A 20,378-nucleotide genomic window follows, 5' to 3' on the forward strand; every position below is an offset into this window, starting at 1 on the left:
AAAGTACATCATATTTAATTTTTTATAAAATAAAGAAGAAATAAAAAAAAAAGAATAATTCAATAAAAAGAATAAAAATAAAAATATGAACTTATTCGAGTAGCATCTAAAAAAAGTTACAAAGTAATAAAATTATAAGTCTGTTTAATGTTTTGCCAAACACATTTAATTTGATTTAATAAACATATTGGTCGTTTTATGAAGACAATGGCAAAAAATCAAACTTTTAAGGCACTTTAATAAGTTTTTCTAGGCAATCAAAACTCGTTTCATTTCATAGGAAATCAAAAGGAAATAGATAAATAATCATAAAGGTTGGTCTCTAATACAGATGCTCCAACTAGACTATGAGCGACCCTATTTGTGTACCTCTTGACAAAAACTAACTTACTTGCTTCCACGACTATTTTGTTGTCTAAAGACTACTACATTATTTGATGGTCTCGAATCACCTCACAGTCTTGCAAGACAGCCATAGATAGTTGAATATTTTTCCTTCCAATAATACAACAAAAAGAGACTTCCATAATGCCCCATAAACGTAGAGCGAATTTTGCACGCAAATAATCGCTTATGTTGGAGCAACAAAGGTAAAATAGAGGTCCAAATCTTAACAGTAGAGCAAAGAACACACATGGGCATATTACACCACGATAAATTTGATCTTGTTCCCACTTTTGGTAGAACTCTCAATTTTCAAAGCATTTATCAATTACCATTAATAGGTAATAGGTAGCTTGCTTCAATCAAACATATATTGCATACAAAATTTGTATGCAATTTTAACTATGTATCTTTATATCTCTATTTACGTATACCATATGATTCAGTCATCTTCACTAAGTTATAAGTTACTATTTTTATAAGCATTTTCTTTGACATATTTGAGAGAGCCTTTTTTTTTTGAACAAAATTAAAGAGAGCCTTAATAGTTAATACATATAAAAAATCAATTTAAAAAATATAGTTAAAGCTATATATTAAGGAGATGCCAAATTTTGGATAACTTTCTTCTTTCAATTTTACAATTCATTTAAACTACTTTACTTTTAAATAAATATATACTTAATTATATTATATACAAAGTTATATCAAATTTTTAATGTATCATTTTGTTATTCTATTTTTATCTGTACTATAATCTCAAATAATTGAATTTAAATCTCATCTGAAATGGTCGTAAAATAACCATTAATATCACTTTAATAATAATAATAATAATAATATTAATAATAATAACAATAATAATAATAATGAACCTTTCATTTTTTTTAAATTTATCTTCATTTAAATTATTTAATTTTTTATTTAATCATATAACTATTTTATATTAAATAATTGAAATAACATTTGTAACTTTTTTTTAATAATAGTATAAAATTAATAATTTGAATTTTTTTATAAAACAAAAAGAATTTTCAGATAATTTACACATTAGTTTAAGAGAAAAAAAATTACACACCAGAAACACCAACACCGTAAATGTAAACTAATTTTAAATTGATGTCTAATAAAATACATGACAAGATGAATGATTCAAATTGGTAGATGTGAACCATTCTAAAAAGTAAAATCCATACATAACTACATGGATATGATTCAAACCCATAATCACACACTTAAATATTGAGAGCCGTTTGATTATCAAATTTGGTATTTAAAATTATAAATGTGTCTTTATTTTAAACCGTTGGATTAAAATCAAACGGTACACGCTATCTTACGGTGGGCCAGCGAATCCGTGTTAAAAACTACATATACCGGCAGCGAAGGGCAGGTATATATGTGTCGTGTCGTTAACCCCTCCATAAACCCTAAACATAACAAAAGCAAACCAACACACTCCAGCCTAAGCTAAAACCTCTTTCTTCTGCCGTTAACTTCCATTTAATCCAGGTTCCGTTATCGCTTCATTTTTCTTTTTGTTTATTTAATAGTAAATCTTTTAGAAAGTTATAGAATCGATTCCTTGTGATTTATTTTCATCATTTGCGATTGTGATGTAATTCATTTAATTATTCAATTACGAAATAAGAAGGGATTTGAATTACTGGAACTATAATAGTTTCAATTTCACGTGAGTTTGTTACTTATGATTGTGTAATTTTTGTTGCAGAGAAATGAGGAAGAAGGTCGATGAAAGAATCAGAACTCTCATTGAAAATGGTGTCAAATTAAGACATAGGTCAATGTTTGTTATTATTGGGGATAAGTCCCGTGATCAGGTATCATTTTTAGCGTAGTGATTGTTTCTTTTAAGATAATTTCAACGATTTTTTGGAACTCAATTCTGTGTGGAAGAAACTAAGAATGGCGCAGTTTGAATGCTAATTTCAGACTCTGTTGTGTGCAGATTGTGAATCTTCATTACATGCTTAGCAAGGCTCAAATCAAATCCAGGCCAAATGTTTTATGGTGTTACAAGGACAAGCTTGAACTGAGCAGGTTCTTTATACTCCCTTCGACCCTTCTTATAAAACTCACTTCTGAGATTTCCTTGTGTCCTTTATATAAGACTCTTTTCAAAATTTCACACGCATTCATAATTTATTTACAAAAATACCCCTATTTAATTTATAAACGGGAAACATAAATTTGTTTTCTCTCTTTTATAATATCAATAATTGTGAGGGTAATTATGGAGAAGTAACACATTTTTTGACAAATTTATTGTTGCAACAACTTTTCTTAATATATCCATGAATTTTCTTAGTGAATGTTATAATAAGGGATGGGGATATAATTGGTTGATGAATTAATGTTGCATTAATAAACTGTGATATACTGTTTGCATTGGATTGCTTAAGGGATGTGGGTTTACTTTGAATTTGATTCAAATGATTTTGAATGTATGCAGTCACAAGCAAAAACGTGCGAAGCAGATTAAGAAAATGATGCAGAGGGGTCTTTGGGATCCTGAGAAAGGTGATACATTTTCATTGTTTGTGGAAAGTGGGGGATTGACTTATTGTCTATATAAGGAATCCGAGAAAGTTCTCGGCAACACCTTTGGGATGTGTGTTCTTCAGGTATCTTACACTTCATACTAATTCAATCAATTGTTGTTTCTAGGGTGTATTTCCTCCCCCCCTAAGATAAATTGGTTTTTCCATTCTTTTTCCTTTTAGGACTTTGAGGCATTGACACCTAATCTCCTTGCAAGAACAATAGAGACAGTGGAGGGAGGAGGGTTGGTTGTTTTGCTTTTACGCTCTCTATCCTCGCTGACCAAACTGTATACGATGGTGATGGTACGAAAGCAGATTCATGATTCGTATTTTTAGTCCTCATTTTTTGCCAAAGTTAATATTTCATTTGGTTAACAAGTAGAGTTCTCATAGACTATGATTAGTATAGTGCCACCCTCTTATGTTTATCTTTAACCATCTGCCACTGGGAATTTGATTTTAGCATCTTTTGCATTGCATTTATTGGAGTCAATAAGAATCGCTATATATTAGACAGAAATCTTCTCCTAAAATTTGTTGTATGTTTTATAAAATGCTATACTTGTCATTACACGAGGTAACTCATGTATCTGATAAGTAATTTTTTGGGTGTTTCCCTTAGGATATAAGAATATTTGATGGACCAAAAAAATACACCATGTAGTAGAAGGAAAAATATGTAGAAGTTGTAAAGACAAATGAATAATGATAAAGTTATCTGTTATCCTAAATCCAATTTGATTTTATAAGTATTTACGATCAATATACACCATGTAGTAGAAGGAAAAATAATTTTATAATTTTATGATTTTATAATTTGATTTTATAAGTATTCACAATTAACATAAGAATATTTGATGGACCAAAAAACTACACCATGTAGTAGAAGGAAAAATATGTAGAAGTTGTAAAGACAAATGAATAATGATAACAAAGTTATCTGTTATCCTAAATCCAATTTGATTTTATAAGTATTCACGATCAATATAAATATTCTACTTTTGGGTGTTTCGCTTAGGATTTTATCTCTGCTTAATTATTTTGGGATTCTCTTGTTGAAACTGGACAACATTACTAAGATGCCTGATTATTGGAAGTTGGGTATTTATCTGTTTGGGGGGTGGAGGGTGGACCATTGTCTCATTTTGACATATTTGTCTTAATCTGGTATATCTCTGGCTGTTGACAAGATTGAAGAAGTTTAAGCAGGGTTTGGTGGTCTCAAAAGGTTGGAGCTTTATCTTTCTAATTCGGTTGCTTTGAATTTCTCTCTAGTGGCCAGGTGGTAATCGTGGTATTATTTGTGAAATGGAAATGGATAAGTAGATGCAAGTGTTCAACAGAATTGTTAGGTTAGGAAACTAAATTTGCAATTAAAGTTATTAAAGTTGCACCTGAGAAATCATCTCTCATGTGCGCGCTTGTGATGTTATAGCAGTGAACTGTTTCTGTGAACTTATGGGGGTGGGGAGGAGGTAGTCACAGATTTGCTAGCTCATTAGAGTTTACTTCACTAAATTGTTGTTTTGTCAGGTAATGGTTTTTTTTGTGCCACTTTTTGCATTGGATTGGGTAGCTCTTAGAATCTTGAGTTCATGTTCTTTATTCTCATTTCACCATTCAGTCATTTCCTTAATTTTCTTGTTTTAGCGGTCTTACTTGGATGAAATTCTTGTCGTCGTTAGAGGTATTACTTTTATTTGTTTTAGACATCTTAGTTTCAACCACCTAAACCTAAAAATACAAATAGATAAAAAGAACATTTATTTGGAAATCAAATGAAAGAAGCACAAAAAAGAGGATAAGACATCTCTTAAGAGTACCAAATCTATAATAAGAATGGCACATCTACTAAGCATAGGTTACTGGGCTTTATTTATGTCTTACATAAATTCCTCTAATTAGCCTGTAGCTAATCCAGCGAGCTCTATAAAAAACTTTATCCTGCAAGAGACAGAAGATACTCCATGAAAATTATTGTTTTCACGTCCATGCAACTATGCGAGTGCCAAATAACAACAGTATATATTGTACAGTACCTTCGTGTATTTCTCTCTATACTCTTCCCTCTTTTTATTTATTGCAACCTTTGAAATCACAAAATCGCATGCAGAAACATGTCTATTGTGCATAAGAAATACATACGTAAAATTCTTCATATGCAGAACAATTTGTTCGCAACTGCAACCAAGAGCTCCTTCTGACTCTTGGTTCACATCTCAGCTAGAACAAATTCACATTTTTGTCGAGTTGATTCTCACCTAATACTGTTTTAAACTTATAAATCACAATGGATTGATAGCCTTATATATTTGATCTGACGCTTCAATAAAATAGCTGTATTATATAATGGATATGGCCCCTATAAATAGTTTAGTGCCCCAACAGAAATGACTGCATTGTTCTCATTCCATTAGTACTCTATATACCAAGCCTGAAAACCATAAATTTATATTTCTGTGGTTAAGTAGTTTATAAAGCAATTACCTACCATGCTACTAGTTTCTTAGAAGTCCCATTCATATCAACCAACTTTCTCTTGGTTCACCGATTGCAGGATGTCCACGACAGGTTTCGAACTGAATCCCACACTGAGGCTACTGGGCGCTTTAATGAACGCTTCTTACTATCACTTGCCTCCTGTAAGGCATGTGTCGTCATGGACGATGAGCTGAATGTATTACCAATTTCATCTCACATAAGGTCTATTACCTCAGTTCCTGTTGAAGAGGTATCCTCGTTACATCTTTACCTATTTCTTCCTTTCCTTTTTATCTTTTCTCTTTGTTTCATATGATGTTGGGCTTTATGCATGTATCTTAAAAGCTAACCGAAAATCTATTTGTGCTTTTTTGGTCTACTTAAGGCTTTCAATATAGAATGTGTCTTGATTGATGTTTTTGAAGATCATGGTAAAAATAGGTCCTTTTCCCATCAGATACTAGAGGGTGTTCTTATTTGTGGTGCTTTTAATGTATGATAAATGTTCCGTAATCTTGACAATAATCTTATTGTGTTTGATAACTGCAAAGGTTATACTTGTAAAGATACTAGAGAGAGAGAGTAGAAAGAGGAACTGTTATGGCATGATCTACACGTCACAGCCTCCCCTTTTATATTAGCACACAACTAGGTTTAGGTTGTACTACAAAGCACACTGAGGTGCAAACCATATATTCTCAATAATTCTAAACAGTGTTCAATATTTGCCGTTGTTCTTTTTATCGGGTGCATAATTCCTCATTGTGAGTGTTAGGTGCTTTCTCATTTTTTAAAAACTTTATTACAGTGAATTTATTGAAGTATTATTTACTATTTTGTTATGTTGTAATTTTGTGTATAATGCATCATTTATTTATTTTTTAATTTGTATTTGTTGGTCTTAGAATATTAATAACCGCGATTGTAAAATTCTCACTCTATCCTAACCTATGGCTAATTGTAGTACATGGCTTTGCAATTTTTTAAATTAAACACATTTTCAAAAACAGTTATTTAATAGTGTAGGATTTTTTTTCTTCTCCATTCCCTTTCTTGGCAGCCTTGTTCGAATTCTTGTGGAATTCTATTTAAGTTTGTCACTGAATTAATGCTGTAGGACTCAGAGGGACTCTCAGAAGCAGCTCAGGAGCTGAAGAAACTTAAAGAAGAACTAAATGAAGATCTTCCTGTTGGACCACTGATTCGGAAGTGCTGCACGTTGGACCAGGTAGGATTATTTACCTTTTTCACCATCTACTGTGGTCAGCCAAATTGGTTTTTCTATGTGGTGCATGTCAGTGAATTTTGTATGTTTTCTGTTATAGGGAAAAGCTGTCATAACATTCCTGGATGCAGTTTTGGACAAGACCCTTCGTGGTACTGTTGCCTTGTTGGCTGCTCGTGGCCGTGGGAAATCAGCTGCTCTTGGTTTATCAATTGCTGGAGCTATTGCTGTGGGGTACTGTGCTTTTCAGACATAAATATCTTCATGCATGAAAGATACACCAACTTTCTTTAGGACCTTATTTGAAAATTATCTGGTGTAGGTATTCAAATATCTTTGTTACTGCACCCAGCCCCGAGAATTTGAAAACCTTGTTCGAATTTATTTGCAAAGGTCTTGATGTACTTGACTACAAGGTAAAGCTTCTCTCACTCACTGATAGCTATCACTGTTTATCTTTAATTAAGATGCATTTAGTTGCAAAAGATCTAAGGATGGCGACTGAGCAATGTAACATTGGCAATGGATGGGAGTTGAAGTAATCGCAGGCATTTATATTTGATTGACAAATGGTTCATTCCCATTTAAATCATAATATAGTGCATATTTGGACTATTTTATTGTGTCTAGGCTTGCAACCTTGAAGTTGTAAGATACAACTTTTACCAATGGTGGAAATCTGGTAAAAATTTGTTTTAGCAACTTACGGATTATGATTAAGCAAAAATTTCTAGTTCTAATGTTGTCCAGACAAAGTTTGAATTAGATAACACATTATTTTACTCCCCTTGTAATCAAGAGATCTTCCTCTCTTGAGACCGAGTCATCATAGAGAAGAAGAAAAAATAGAAAGTGTGCAAACCGAATCAAACATCGATGTGTTTGACCAGTAATGGAAGCCATAAAATCATAAGAGTGTTCAATTAGTTCAAGTAAGTTTTGAAGACTCAGTACTCAGTACGCTGTGGTAAATTCTAGTAATACAGTTTATGCAACTGAGAAATCATAGCTTTTTAGACAAGGTCGTAGCTAGGACCATTTAATTGAAATATGACATAGCTAAATATATAGTTAGCTTACCTCATTCAATTTTTTGTCATACATAAGCAAATCAATGAAAAGATTCCAGACTAGGGCACTGTCCTAGGAATATCAAGTTTGGTAACTTTTTACTTCGATGATCATTGAGATACGGGTTATTGAGTGCATGTTATTGGGTTTGGGTCTTTTTATAGTCTCTTTTTTGCCTCATTTATTGGGTAATGAGTATATTAAAATAGAACTTTTCTAAAGGCCTTTTGGTCTGTTCGTATGTAAAAAGTTGAACGGTGTTTGTCTAATAGAGCTACATTTCCAATGTGAACAGGAGCATCATGATTTTGATGTGGTAAAAAGTGCATCTCCTGAGTTCAAGAGTGCTACTGTAAGGATCAATATTTACAAGCACCACAGACAGACCATTCAGGTAAGTTCATTGGTAATACTTTTTCATTGATGAATATGACTCAAAAAGTGTCGTATGATATTAAGGAAACTTACTGCAGTGAGGTTACGATCAATCGTAAATTAATTCTGGCCTTGCTTTTCATCCTAATTTCTTTCAGTATATACTGCCACATGAAAATGAAAAGCTTTCGCAAGTTGAATTATTGGTTATTGATGAAGCAGCTGCTATTCCACTACCTATGGTGAAGTCTTTGCTTGGCCCATATCTGGTCTTCCTGTCTTCTACTGTTAATGGGTATGGATAGTGTTTGCCTTTGGCGAAACCTTCTATATTTCAATTTTTAGTGATAAATCATCAATTCTTTTGATTATCCCTTTCATTCCTCTTAAGTCAAGTTTAATGTATCAATTTGTTCATTTTGCTCTTGCAAAGTTATGAAGGAACTGGACGCTCGTTATCACTAAAACTTGTGCAGCAACTGCAAGAGCAAAGCCATATATCTGCAAAGAGCCCAGAGGGCACCGGTACAATGCTTTTGACTGCTTTCACAAGTTGAATTGTTGGTTATTGATGAAGCAGCTGCTATTCCACTACCTATGGTGAAGTATTTGCTTGGCCAATATTTGGTCTTCTTGTCTTCTACTGTTAATGGGTATGGATAGTGTTTGCCTTTGACGAAACCTCCTTCTATATATATCAATTTTTAGTGATAAATTATCAATTCTTTTGATTACCCCTTTCGTTCCTCTTAGGTCAAGTTTAATGTATCAATTTGTTCATTTTGCTCTTGCAAAGTTATGAAGGAACTGGACGCTCGTTATCACTAAAACTTGTGCAGCAACTGCAAGAGCAAAGCCATATATCTGCAAAGAGCCCAGAGGGCACCGGTACAATGCTTTTGACTTCTAAAATTCAATTTAAATAATTACAGTACCATGTCATGCACTTTTCGGAATTGAAATACAGTCTGAGGGAATTATTAATTTATTTGCTTTTCAATGATCCATGGTTTGATTGTAATAAAATATAGAGTTTGGTATTTTTTGGTAGTAAGTGTTACTAATATTTCTGGTGCATTAGAGAGTATACAAGGATGGAATATATAGGCAGAGTTGGTTAGAAAAATAATAAGCAATCTACTACAACTCGGAAACAGAAATACCAAACAAAGGACAAGAGATAAAACAGAAAATAAATCTTATCTGAATCAGACAATTAAGATTTAATATAGTCTAAAGTTATTCAAGCTGTTATTGCTAATGCTAGCTAGTTTTTAATCTTTCAGGTCGTCTGTTTAAGAAAATAGAACTAAGTGAGTCCATCAGATATGCTTCTGGGGATCCCATTGAAAGCTGGCTTAACACATTACTTTGCTTAGATGTTTCAAATGCCATCCCTAATATTAGCAGGTTAAAGCAAAGCTTATTTCACAATTCTTTAAAAGTTAAGACCTTTTTTCGATCCTCATTTACGGTTCTTTTATTCTGAAATCAGGTTACCTCCAGCCAGTGAGTGTGATTTATACTATGTTAATCGGGATACTCTCTTTTCCTATCACAGGGATAGTGAATTATTTTTGCAGGTATAACCAGATTCATTAAATGATGTTGGATGGGTTGTGACTAATATTTTCAGATGTTTAAATGCCATAATAAATATTTTTACTTGCAGCGAATGATGGCCTTATATGTTGCATCACATTACAAAAATTCTCCAAATGATTTGCAACTGATGGCAGATGCTCCAGCTCACCACTTATTTGTGCTACTTGGTATGCTTGGTTTTCTTTCTAATTATTACTCCCTCCGTCTCATTATAAGTGTCATTTGAGTAGTGCACAATTCTTAAGAAAATGATTGGTTGTGTTGATTTTAATGATAAAATGAGTTTCATATACTAAAATACCTTCATTAATAGTAGTTAGTGGAGTAGTTAGATGAATTCTGATACAATAAATTAGAGTATTTTAATGGAAATAAGTAATTAATGCTTCATTGGTAATATAAAATGGCAAATAATTTGAAACAGAGAAAAATTGCACTTATAATGAGATGGAGGGAGTATTTTTTTGTTCACTGTTTAAATTTACAGGACATGAATTAGACATAAGAGTATTTTGTATGACAGGACCTGTGGACGAATCAAAGAATCAACTTCCTGATATTTTGTGTGTCATCCAGGTATGGTGCATCTTTGGCATTAGATTAAATAACTCCCATGGCACTGGGTTGTAACCCAAGGGTTTTTTTTGGTTGAAGGAAATGTTTTTTTTTAAATCATCGATTACAGAAACCCCATTTTCTGTTTATCATGCTTGTCTTTTTGTTGTGACTTCCCACACTCCATATTTCTATTTACAGGTTTGCCTTGAGGGGCAGATATCTCGTCAGTCAGCTATCCAAAGTTTAAGCCATGGCCATCAACCTTTTGGAGATCAAATACCATGGAAATTCTGTGAGCAATTTCGAGATACAGTTTTTCCTTCACTTTCAGGCGCTCGCATTGTACGCATTGCTACACACCCTAGCGCAATGAGGGTAACTTCCGTATTTTGGCATATGGTTTTGTTGAACCAGATTCTTTTAAAGTTGTAACATGACTCTTATCTTCTTTCATTTATTTCAGCTGGGATATGGTTCTCAAGCAGTTGAGCTTTTAACACGGTGAGTGCATGCATGATTTCCCATGTACTTTGTGATGTTCACTTTACCTTTTCTGTTACTCAAGATGTTCATTCCATGAGCACTGAGTGTTCCTCAAACTTTTTTAATTTGTCATTTATTTGTTTTGCTGTCAATATTAGTTGGCTCATGGTCTTTAAATATGTCCAAATGTTAAGTAGAACATCATGCATAAATCACTTACTACATACTGTCTGCAGTTATTATGAAGGACAACTTACGCCTATCTCCGAGAATGATGTTGAAGATAAAGAGCACACTCCACAAGTTAGGGTTACAGAAGCTGCAGAGAAGGTATGTTTTACTTCAATTCAATTAGTAAAGAGAGCATTTCATAATTTTGAGATAATATTGTGTAAGGGCAATGCTTTATAGCAGTTATTCATTGTTTATATTTAGAGACACATGGCAGGACCTTTTTAGGATATATAATGCTGCAAGAACAAAGGTGAATGCAGGTAGTGGGAGAGGAGGGCGCTGATAAAAGCCTTAGAGGCTTTGTAGGGTAAAAAACACAAACTTAAGTGTCAGATTAAAATAACCCTGTCTTTGGTGACTTATTTTGGCAACCTGACCCACTGCTTAGGCAGGTTTAACTGAAGTGGCTCATTGAACTGAATCCATTGTCTGTTACTCTTGCGGTGGAGCTATATTTGATTTGTAGTTATCTGCGATTTTAAGTATCTCACTTTATTTTTGTCTTTCCAACATACACTTTTCCTTTTTTATGATACTACTATGAATTCAGGTTTCACTACTCGAAGAAAACATAAAACCTAGAACAGATCTTCCTCATTTGCTAGTACATCTGCGTGAAAGGCGCCCGGAGAAGCTTCATTATATTGGTGTCTCCTTTGGCCTAACCTTGGACCTTTTTCGCTTTTGGAGGAAGCATAAATTTGCTCCTTTCTACATTGGCCAGATTCCAGTTAAGCTTTATATTTTTCTTAACCAAGTAGAGTATGGTAATGAGTTTTTGATTACCAATTAAGTGACATTGTTTCTTCGACATGATAGAATAATGTGACTGGTGAGCATTCATGCATGGTCCTGAAACCCTTGAGTAATGATGAAATTGAAGTTGATGGATCAAATCAGTGGGGTTTTTTTGGTCCATTTTACCAGGGTGGGTTCCTCCTCCTTTGCCCTTATGATTTCTATGTTCTATATTCATGATTTGTATTCTTAAATTCTGATGATTTAGTTTGCTATTTGTAGATTTTAGGCAAAGATTTGCGAAACTTCTGGCATCCACTTTTCGTGGCATGGAATACAAGCTTGCTATGAGGTTAGTATTTGGAACTTGACGTGGTCATTTTGAAATTCCATGAATTCTAGGGGCTTACAGTTATTAACAATTAGATCATGCTGTAAAATTAGTCCAATCTTTTTTGATATAAGTATTGTTAGAGGACAAAAAAAGTTCCATGACCTTAACTTATTTTTTCCTTTAACTAAACACAATTACCTTTCTCTTTTGATTTTGGTTAAAGTATAATTTCCTTTTCGATATCTTGCAGAATAATATAATATTAATAGAACATGTGCATGAAATGGAAGGATTGGCTTTTTCAAGATGCTGCAACTACCATTAATTTGCCCATTTTTTGGTCTTAGAAATTATAAGCAAGTTACATTGATGCTTTATCCTTCCATAAAATTCCACATCTATTGCATAAATCTTATCCAGTATTCATTAATTAGAATTAGATATGGAATTCTGTAGGATCTGCATTCTTCATTTAATCAAAGTGCCTTTTAATTTGATAATGTATTCAGCATCATAGACCCAAAAATCAATTTTACGGAGCAAGAGCAAGAGCCTATGAAGAAAACTGCTGGCAAATTTTTGGGATCAGTTAAAGAATATTTATCACCACATGATATGAAGCGACTAGAGGCTTATGTTGACAATCTTGCTGACTTTCATCTGGTAAGATCTCAAATGACAGCTCTCACTCTCTTGGTAATCGATGATTCCATTTTTAATTTATAAAGTAGAATTTCATTCTTCTAAACACCCTATTGTTTTTTAGCCAACAGAAAAGTCCATATGCTTCATGAACTAATTTTGCACTGTTGTTTGCTTTTGCTGAAGTATATATCTTAAATTTGTGTTATAAACTTTCATTGGACTAACTGCAATTGCCAGACACAAATTAACGTTCCCTTGAGTTTGCTTCACGTGCATTAGCATCAATGTCTTAATTTTTTTAAGTGGCCTTAAAAAATGGTTCAGGATGTTGGCATTATGTAGTATCGGACGTTATGCACTCTATACATATCGCTGTAGTTGCAATGTAATAAGTGCGTCAAAGTTTATGGCTTTGATATCACATAATGCTGAAACACCTGGTATATGCAATTTGGCATGCTTTTAAGTATGATGTTAACCTTTTTTTTGTGTGACAGATTTTAGATTTAGTTCCGGCGCTGTCACACCTGTACTTCCAAGGAAAGCTTCCAGTTACATTATCACATGCACAAGCTTGTGTGTTACTCTGCACAGGTCTGCAGAATCAGAATATTTCGCACATTGAGGTCAGTTCACTAACTTAAACAGTTTTAGGTGAAGTAACTCAATCATGTGATTATTTAGCAGTTAGCACCTAATTTTTCGTACAAACAAGCGGCAAAGAACAACCTAATGCCGACTCCCATTTCTGGATATATGTTTTAGAAAATCTTTATTCTGTTGAAATTTGTTATCGTACATTGGTCAATGCTTCATGACACAAATTATCTATTAAATCAACAAGTTAATTGAAAATTCATTGTTTAATAATGTTAGAGGTTTTAGTAGACCTTTTTTTTTTGCCATTAAGTAGAACTATTTATCCTGTTTGATTTCTTCTCTGTTGGTACCTTTTCAAAAAGATGGAATCACATTCTCTTTTGTGCACTTTGGTTTGTTAGGGACAAATGAAGTTGGAAAGGCAACAAATATTGTCTCTATTTATAAAGGCTATGAAGAAGTTCTACAAATATCTATATGGCCTTGAATCCAGGGAGATTGAATCAACCATGCCACGACTGAAAGAAGTAAGTTAATAGTTACTGAATAGTTTGTATTGGCTTGATGTTTTTACTGAAATTCCTAGTAAGTTTTGTAAATGAAATCCTCACATGCATGTGTTGATGTTTTCACTGAATTGACTGAAATATTTTGCAGCTTCCATTTTAATCCTTCACTAATCTTGAGCCTCTTTCTCTCGGTTTTCTTCTATTTTGTACCTAGATTGTCATGGAACCTCATAGTGTTTCTGTGGATGAAGACCTCAAAAGTGGAGCTAAACAAGTTGAGGTATGTACTTCCATCTTTTGCTTTATTTTTTTGAAGATCCTAAGATAATCCACATCCTTGCTTGTTTCTACATTCAGTTTTTAGTAGCTCTTACCTTAAATGATTATTACTGGATAGGACGATATGAAGTCAAAATCAGAAGCACTCTTAGCTCCAGAATTGCTCCAGAGGTATGCCATTGAAGACGGAGAATCTGGCTTAGACAGTGTTTTGCAAAATAATGGTGGAAAAATACCCACAGGTGGTCTTATCAGTATGAAATCAAATAGGACTGTAATCAAGGCTGAAAAGGAGAAGGGAAGTCATAGTAAGAGTGACAAAAAGCGGCGTATGGACAATCACAGTCATAAATCAAGTAATAAAAAGGAAAAAAGAAACAGATCTTAAATGAGAAAAGAACTATTGCAGAACTAGCCATGGCGATTTCAGGGATTGTTGGTCCTGCGTAGGAGTCAGAACAGCAGAGATATCGAGCAAAGTATATGTCCAAATTGAAGAAACAGGGAAGAAAGTCTTACAAGAGCAGATGCTATTAGATCTCCCTGTCTTGGTCTTGGTCTTGATGGCTGAGTGAAATAATTTTTATTAATTTGAAGTACAGGATTCTGTACTGCGGCTATACTTGAAATTTTTTCTTTCATCTTTTTAAGGAAATTAGTGGACAGCAATACTGCATTAATATTTAATCTGACCATGTATCATTTTACCCTTTTGTACGACTTAGTGCAAGAACACAATCTGTAGAGTGGTGATGCAATTCCAAGTTTTTTGTTCTCTCCTATTGATGGAGGCACTATGTTAATGTTATGTATTATTTCCAAGAAAATGTCTTGAGAAACAAATTTGATCTGACAGTTTTATGGTTATGAGAAAAGCACTAATGTTCAATCCCTCAACATATCGGGTGCGCACCATAGTTGATTGAACGATTATTATTGAAGATAAGACAAAGCAGATTTAAATGGATGTAATCTGTATTATTAACACTCCATAAGTTTTCAATGCTGCGTGCACACACCAATTTAATATCGATCCCTTTATATAAACAAATTATAAAATGGTAATTGGTGCTTTAAAGCCGTAAAATAAAGTAATTGGTGCTTGAACATGTTCGATTCACATAATCATTTTCTCCTGAATCCAATCTGCAGGCCACATTTCAACATATATCGTAGAATTGGAATATACATGATTCGATTATGTGCTCCCATAAAAATGTGATTGCTACTAAGTAATTTATGGAACAATAAGCAGCAAAAAAGCAAATTATTGCATTGAATATCACATCAGAAGATATGCCACAAATAGCCAGAATGAGAGTTTCAAACATGCAACCAATTTGGATCATCAACTTGAACTATATCGTGTAATCTTGATCCCTCTGGTGTTCCCAAGGGAGGACCAACGCATGAACAATTGTCAACATTATGTAGCTCCCACTCCTTGATTTCACATTTCTCTAGTGCAGCAACTATTTTTGTCCTCTCTCTTTCATTTGGAAATGCTCCATCTGGACTAACAAGTACTGCTCCAGTATAAGACTGCCCTGCAGCTCTAGCAGCTCCATGATAGTGAAACAAACCCCAACTAAGATCATCAGCTACATCCACAATTGTCCAAAACTCATTTGAAACAACTCCATTATCTAATACACTGAAATTGAATGTGCCATATATCTTACCTCTCTTAACCCTATATTTTCTCCTCCTCCATACCATTTCACCTTCAAATGTTTTTACCTGAAAAACAGGTTCATACCAAAATGACCCTTTTGCTTTTCCTCTGTAGAATAGCTGATATTGGCAAGGGAATTGATCATACGCAGGATTTTGCCCCGCTACGACACGCCAGCTCCATTGCAAACTCCCTAACCAACCAACAAACAAATCTTCCGCAATTGCATGACTTAAAATCTGTCCCCGAAATTCAACCATTGGAGGCACATATGGTTTGGTAGGGACTTTTGCTTCCAACTCAAGACAATTGTTTTTCTGTAACACGCAAAGCGAAAAGGCTTCTAGATTTGCGCTTTCGTACGAAGCAATACATCGATAATTACATACTTGATCAACAGGACTACACTTATTTAAGCATTGAAGAGCTTTTCTACAATTAGGATCCAACAAGCAATTAAGTACCTGCCGGCCGCAGTTCCTCAACATACAGTTTAAGGTTGAAAAACCCTTTGCTCTCAAGTTCTTCAATACAGGAACTGGCCTTATATAAGCATTGATTAATAATAGCAAACAAAACCGTATATCGTCAGAACTATTTCGATCCCATGCTTCAGAAACAGTTTGCACTACTTCATATGAGTCTTTGGTTTCATCTAACTTGGAATTCCCAAATATTTTTCCAAATATACTTCCTCTCACTTCATTGTGAATATCATAGCCTCCTAATTTGTTCTTCAAATCAGGTGACGAGTCAAAACATATTACATTTTCAATACTTTTGCTGTTGATTTTAATCCAGTTAACTGACTCTTTGTTTGTAACAGCGACAATCACCAATATATCGACGTTCCGTAACTCTTTCTCGAGTCTCATTGCCATTTGTCCATTAGATTTAAGGCACTCGTCATTAAATACAAGAAGTTCATACCCTTCATCAACCCATTTCAATCTTTTAGCCTGGTAAAAAATGACAAGGAGCAAATAGAAAAATCCATCACACTGTTAATGAGACATTTTGGATAAACTTCTCAATAAGCACTTATAAGAAATATTTAGCAATACTATCAAACAGCCTTTGAAATAATAGCTTTTCACATAAGTTGAAATTAGTTTTTGAATCTCACATTTTTCAAAAGCTCTCTCATATAACTTCTCCATGAAGAGTCAAATGCTTATTTTAGTTGAGAAGCTCCCTTAGGCTAGAAGTTAATCAAAGCTAGGCATTTACTCATATGTAAGCATAGAATTACATATTTATGAAAGTAGTGTAACTATATTCTACCTTTAATTATAGAATTAACTTAGACATAAACACTTACTTATATGACAAGCATAAATCAATAAGTGTTTAATTTAATTAACAAAAATATCAAAGACAAAATGAAAATGAGTGGAAGAGAGTAGAGAATACTGAACTGTGTGAAGCATGACTTGCTCCCAAGTTGCAGACTTGAGAGGGCTGATAGCTCCATGGCCAACTATAGCCAACAACCTCACCGGCGGCTCATCCGTGATGACGGAGGAGTCGACGGTTGTGGATGGGGGAAAGCAAAGATGAAGGCGTGGTGAGGAAAAAGAGAGTGAAAAAGGAAAAGGGAGAGAGGTTCGATAGAAAGTGTTGAGCTGAAAGCCGAATGTTTTAACGACGGCGACAGGTGTCAGGGTACGCAGTTGCTCGGAAGAGATCATAATTTACAATAACATCAAAAAACGAACAAAGAAAAGATGTATTGTAACACTAACTAATTAACCGTTGCCATAGTTACCGGTTCCTTCCTTCTTCCTTCTTCCTAACTCCACAAACTTCTCGACACTGCTATTATTATTTCTAGTGGCTGTAAGTTTGCGTCTGTTGGCTTTTATGGATAGAAGTAGTGATTAGTAGAGATACAAAATTTTATATTTTTTTACTAAAAAAATAAGTTATTTTATCATATATAAGTAATTTTCTTTTAAACAATAATATAATTCAAATGTATCACCCACATCACAAGTACGTTGACATTTCAAATTAATTATTTATATATAGCATTATAAACTATTATTGAAAGTAAAAAAGAAAAAGAAATGTATGAGATGTTTAGGAGATTATACTAAAATCTAAGAAACAATTATTAGGAAAAGAAAAAAATATATATTAAATTTTGGCATTTTTTTATATGAATTTAGAGATATTTGTAAAAGAAAATTTATTTTTAAACATCTATATATCTTCTGTAAACCTTAGAAGAGAGAAATAAAAAAAAAATATAATACAATAGATGTGATATATTGATAATATGTTGTAATGTGAAAAAATAAATAAATAAATAAATAAAATATTGGAAAATTGAAGATTTTTAAATATTATTATTGTTTAAAAAATTCAATGATTTCATTTTTACTAAAATAGTTTAAACGTATTATGAACCTGAAAGAAAAAATTACACAAAAACCATGTATTTAACTTTTTATATAGTTGAGTACAGATAACCGTTGTACATCATCTTCCACACAACTTAATAACTCATCAATTTTGTACTCAATCTAACAAAATATTTTATTTTGTGCTTTTACAAAATATTTTATTTGTGCTTTTGCATGGATGGTGTGTTGTTGGATACCATACGTGTAGATTTAAAGTTGAAGTGTTTAAAGGTTTATTATAAAATATTAGCAAAGTTTAAGAAAAATTATTCAAATAATTTTTTTACATAAGGAAAATATTCAAAAATGTTTTTTTAATTTTTTTATGAGTAGTAGGTTATTAATAATTAAAGTGATACTAATGATTATAATTGTCTTTGATGAAATTTAAATTTTAGTTTAAAAGGTAACAAAGTCAATGAGTACTGCAATTATAATCTTTTTTTAGACTTTATTAATAAATATTCAAATCAGAACTTTAAAGAGATCGTTGATTTTAAGGTTGAGTTAGAATGTTTAAGAAGTGAACAACACATTTGATTCAAAAACGTTGGTAATTTATGGATCTTCTAATAAAATTATTTATGAGGTCTTTGGTAGCTTGCAGTAATCACAATGCAACCAGCTAACGATGTGTATACCACTAAGTCCTCTAGTAGGATTTAGTCATTTAGAGGATGCCAAAGAAACTGCTATTGTATCAAATATTTAGCCAACAGTCACCAAAGTTGATAGAAATCAATGAGAGAAAAAAGAGATTAATGTAATTTCTAATATGAATATAATTGTTCTTTAGATAGTTGCATTAGGTCAGAACGAACTTACTAGTAGATTAGACCTGAGGGAAAGTTTATGTTGAAGTTTGTCAAACCCTTGATGTAATGTTTTGTAATTCAAATGTTGCTTAAGATAAGAGTATCTTGTTTGAATGTAATTAAAAGTGATTTGTAGTTAATTAGGCAAGTCAGAAAACACTTAGAAGTAATTAAGAAAGTTATAATTTTATTTTGACAGTTAATGTTAAAAACTTATATAAAATATATAATACGGAAAATATTCTCTAAAAACAATTAATTATTCTCCATTTTAAAAACATTATGTTTTCTTCTATTTTTTTCTTAATTTCAATTCTTCTCAATTTTACGACTAGAATGATGATGACGATACGGTTGATCTTTGTCATTACAAGGCTTTCAATAAAGTAGGCCCAAACTCTAAAAAGAAAATTTGAAAATGTTATAACACACAAATGTTTAGAAAATACCTTTTCTAAGTTTGTATTGATTTTCTTTTTTTTTTTTCCTTAGGTTAGGTCTATGTCACCCCATATTTTCTTCTTCTTCTTCTTCTTTATTTTAATATATTTTTAACTTATAAAAAAAGTACATATTTTTTATTCTTGAAAGACAATATTTTAACTCATTGACAAGTGACAAATATTTTATCATGTGTATGATTTATACATAAAATTATAATTAATAGTTTATACGATTCTTCAAATTTTTAAGTAGAAGACATTCAAGAGACACAATAATAATAAGATATATATTTTATCTTTTAATTGATTGATTTGTGAAATGTCATCTTTTAACAAATCACTTACAAATATTTGTTTGGTTTTTAAAATGAACTATTTGTCTCTACAAAAAACTATATTTTAATCCACAAAAGACTATATTTTAACCAAGATTATATTTTAACCAAGATACTAATAAAAAATATTTGTCTCATGTATATTTTATACATTAAATTAAAATTTATGTATTATAATTGTTTTCAAAATTGTATCTAAAAGATAATTCAATGACATAATACTAATTAAATACATATTTCTAATTTCATTAATTGATTCAACACATTTTAACTAATTGTCTAATGAAAAATATTTGTCTCGTGTGGAAATAAAGAATCTTATATTTATAGTTGATTGAAGATCAAAGATTTAAACCTGATGTATTGAATAAGAATTTGAAAGAATTTTAAAAGTTTTTTTTTTTAATTGAAAAGTCTTAAAATATGCAATTAAGATTTGTTTAGATTTTTTAAAGAAGACGTAGAAATCTAGTGATATTCAATCAATACTTTTTACAACTTACAAAAAGTCTTATTTTATTCAAAATATTTCAAATTTCAATAGATTTTTTTCAAAAATGAATTTTATGGAGATTTTGATAAATTTTTTAATGAATTTTAATAAGAAAAAACTTTTC

At 32.3% G+C, this 20,378-nt stretch overlaps 2 protein-coding genes across 2 annotated transcripts; one reads left to right on the top strand and one right to left on the bottom strand.

Moving 5' to 3' along the window:
• The first annotated feature begins 1,753 nt into the window (after nucleotides 1–1,753).
• LOC101512656 (RNA cytidine acetyltransferase 1) lies at nucleotides 1,754–14,882 on the top strand. Its single transcript, XM_073370061.1, has 27 exons — nucleotides 1,754–1,896; nucleotides 2,117–2,225; nucleotides 2,354–2,445; nucleotides 2,858–3,029; nucleotides 3,129–3,251; nucleotides 5,506–5,679; nucleotides 6,547–6,657; nucleotides 6,755–6,888; nucleotides 6,977–7,070; nucleotides 8,021–8,119; nucleotides 8,259–8,395; nucleotides 8,534–8,625; nucleotides 9,372–9,510; nucleotides 9,596–9,683; nucleotides 9,773–9,872; nucleotides 10,229–10,281; nucleotides 10,462–10,638; nucleotides 10,727–10,764; nucleotides 10,983–11,076; nucleotides 11,531–11,710; nucleotides 11,800–11,908; nucleotides 12,001–12,070; nucleotides 12,562–12,715; nucleotides 13,195–13,323; nucleotides 13,699–13,824; nucleotides 14,021–14,086; nucleotides 14,204–14,882. Exons 2-27 carry the CDS (start codon nucleotides 2,121–2,123, stop codon nucleotides 14,471–14,473), a joined length of 3,126 nt encoding a protein of 1,041 aa, XP_073226162.1. The 5' UTR covers nucleotides 1,754–1,896; nucleotides 2,117–2,120; the 3' UTR covers nucleotides 14,474–14,882.
• A 453-nt stretch (nucleotides 14,883–15,335) lies between these two features.
• LOC101512965 (uncharacterized) lies at nucleotides 15,336–17,622 on the bottom strand. The gene is made up of 2 exons (XM_004503951.4): nucleotides 17,179–17,622; nucleotides 15,336–16,719 (listed from the first exon to the last, which is right to left on the bottom strand). Exons 1-2 carry the CDS (start codon nucleotides 17,449–17,451, stop codon nucleotides 15,409–15,411), a joined length of 1,584 nt encoding a protein of 527 aa, XP_004504008.1. The 5' UTR covers nucleotides 17,452–17,622; the 3' UTR covers nucleotides 15,336–15,408.
• Nucleotides 17,623–20,378: the final 2,756 nt, after the last annotated feature.

The sequence above is a fragment of the Cicer arietinum genome, chromosome 6 (assembly GCF_000331145.2).
Source record: "Cicer arietinum cultivar CDC Frontier isolate Library 1 chromosome 6, Cicar.CDCFrontier_v2.0, whole genome shotgun sequence".
NCBI classification, from domain to species: domain Eukaryota; kingdom Viridiplantae; phylum Streptophyta; class Magnoliopsida; order Fabales; family Fabaceae; genus Cicer; species Cicer arietinum.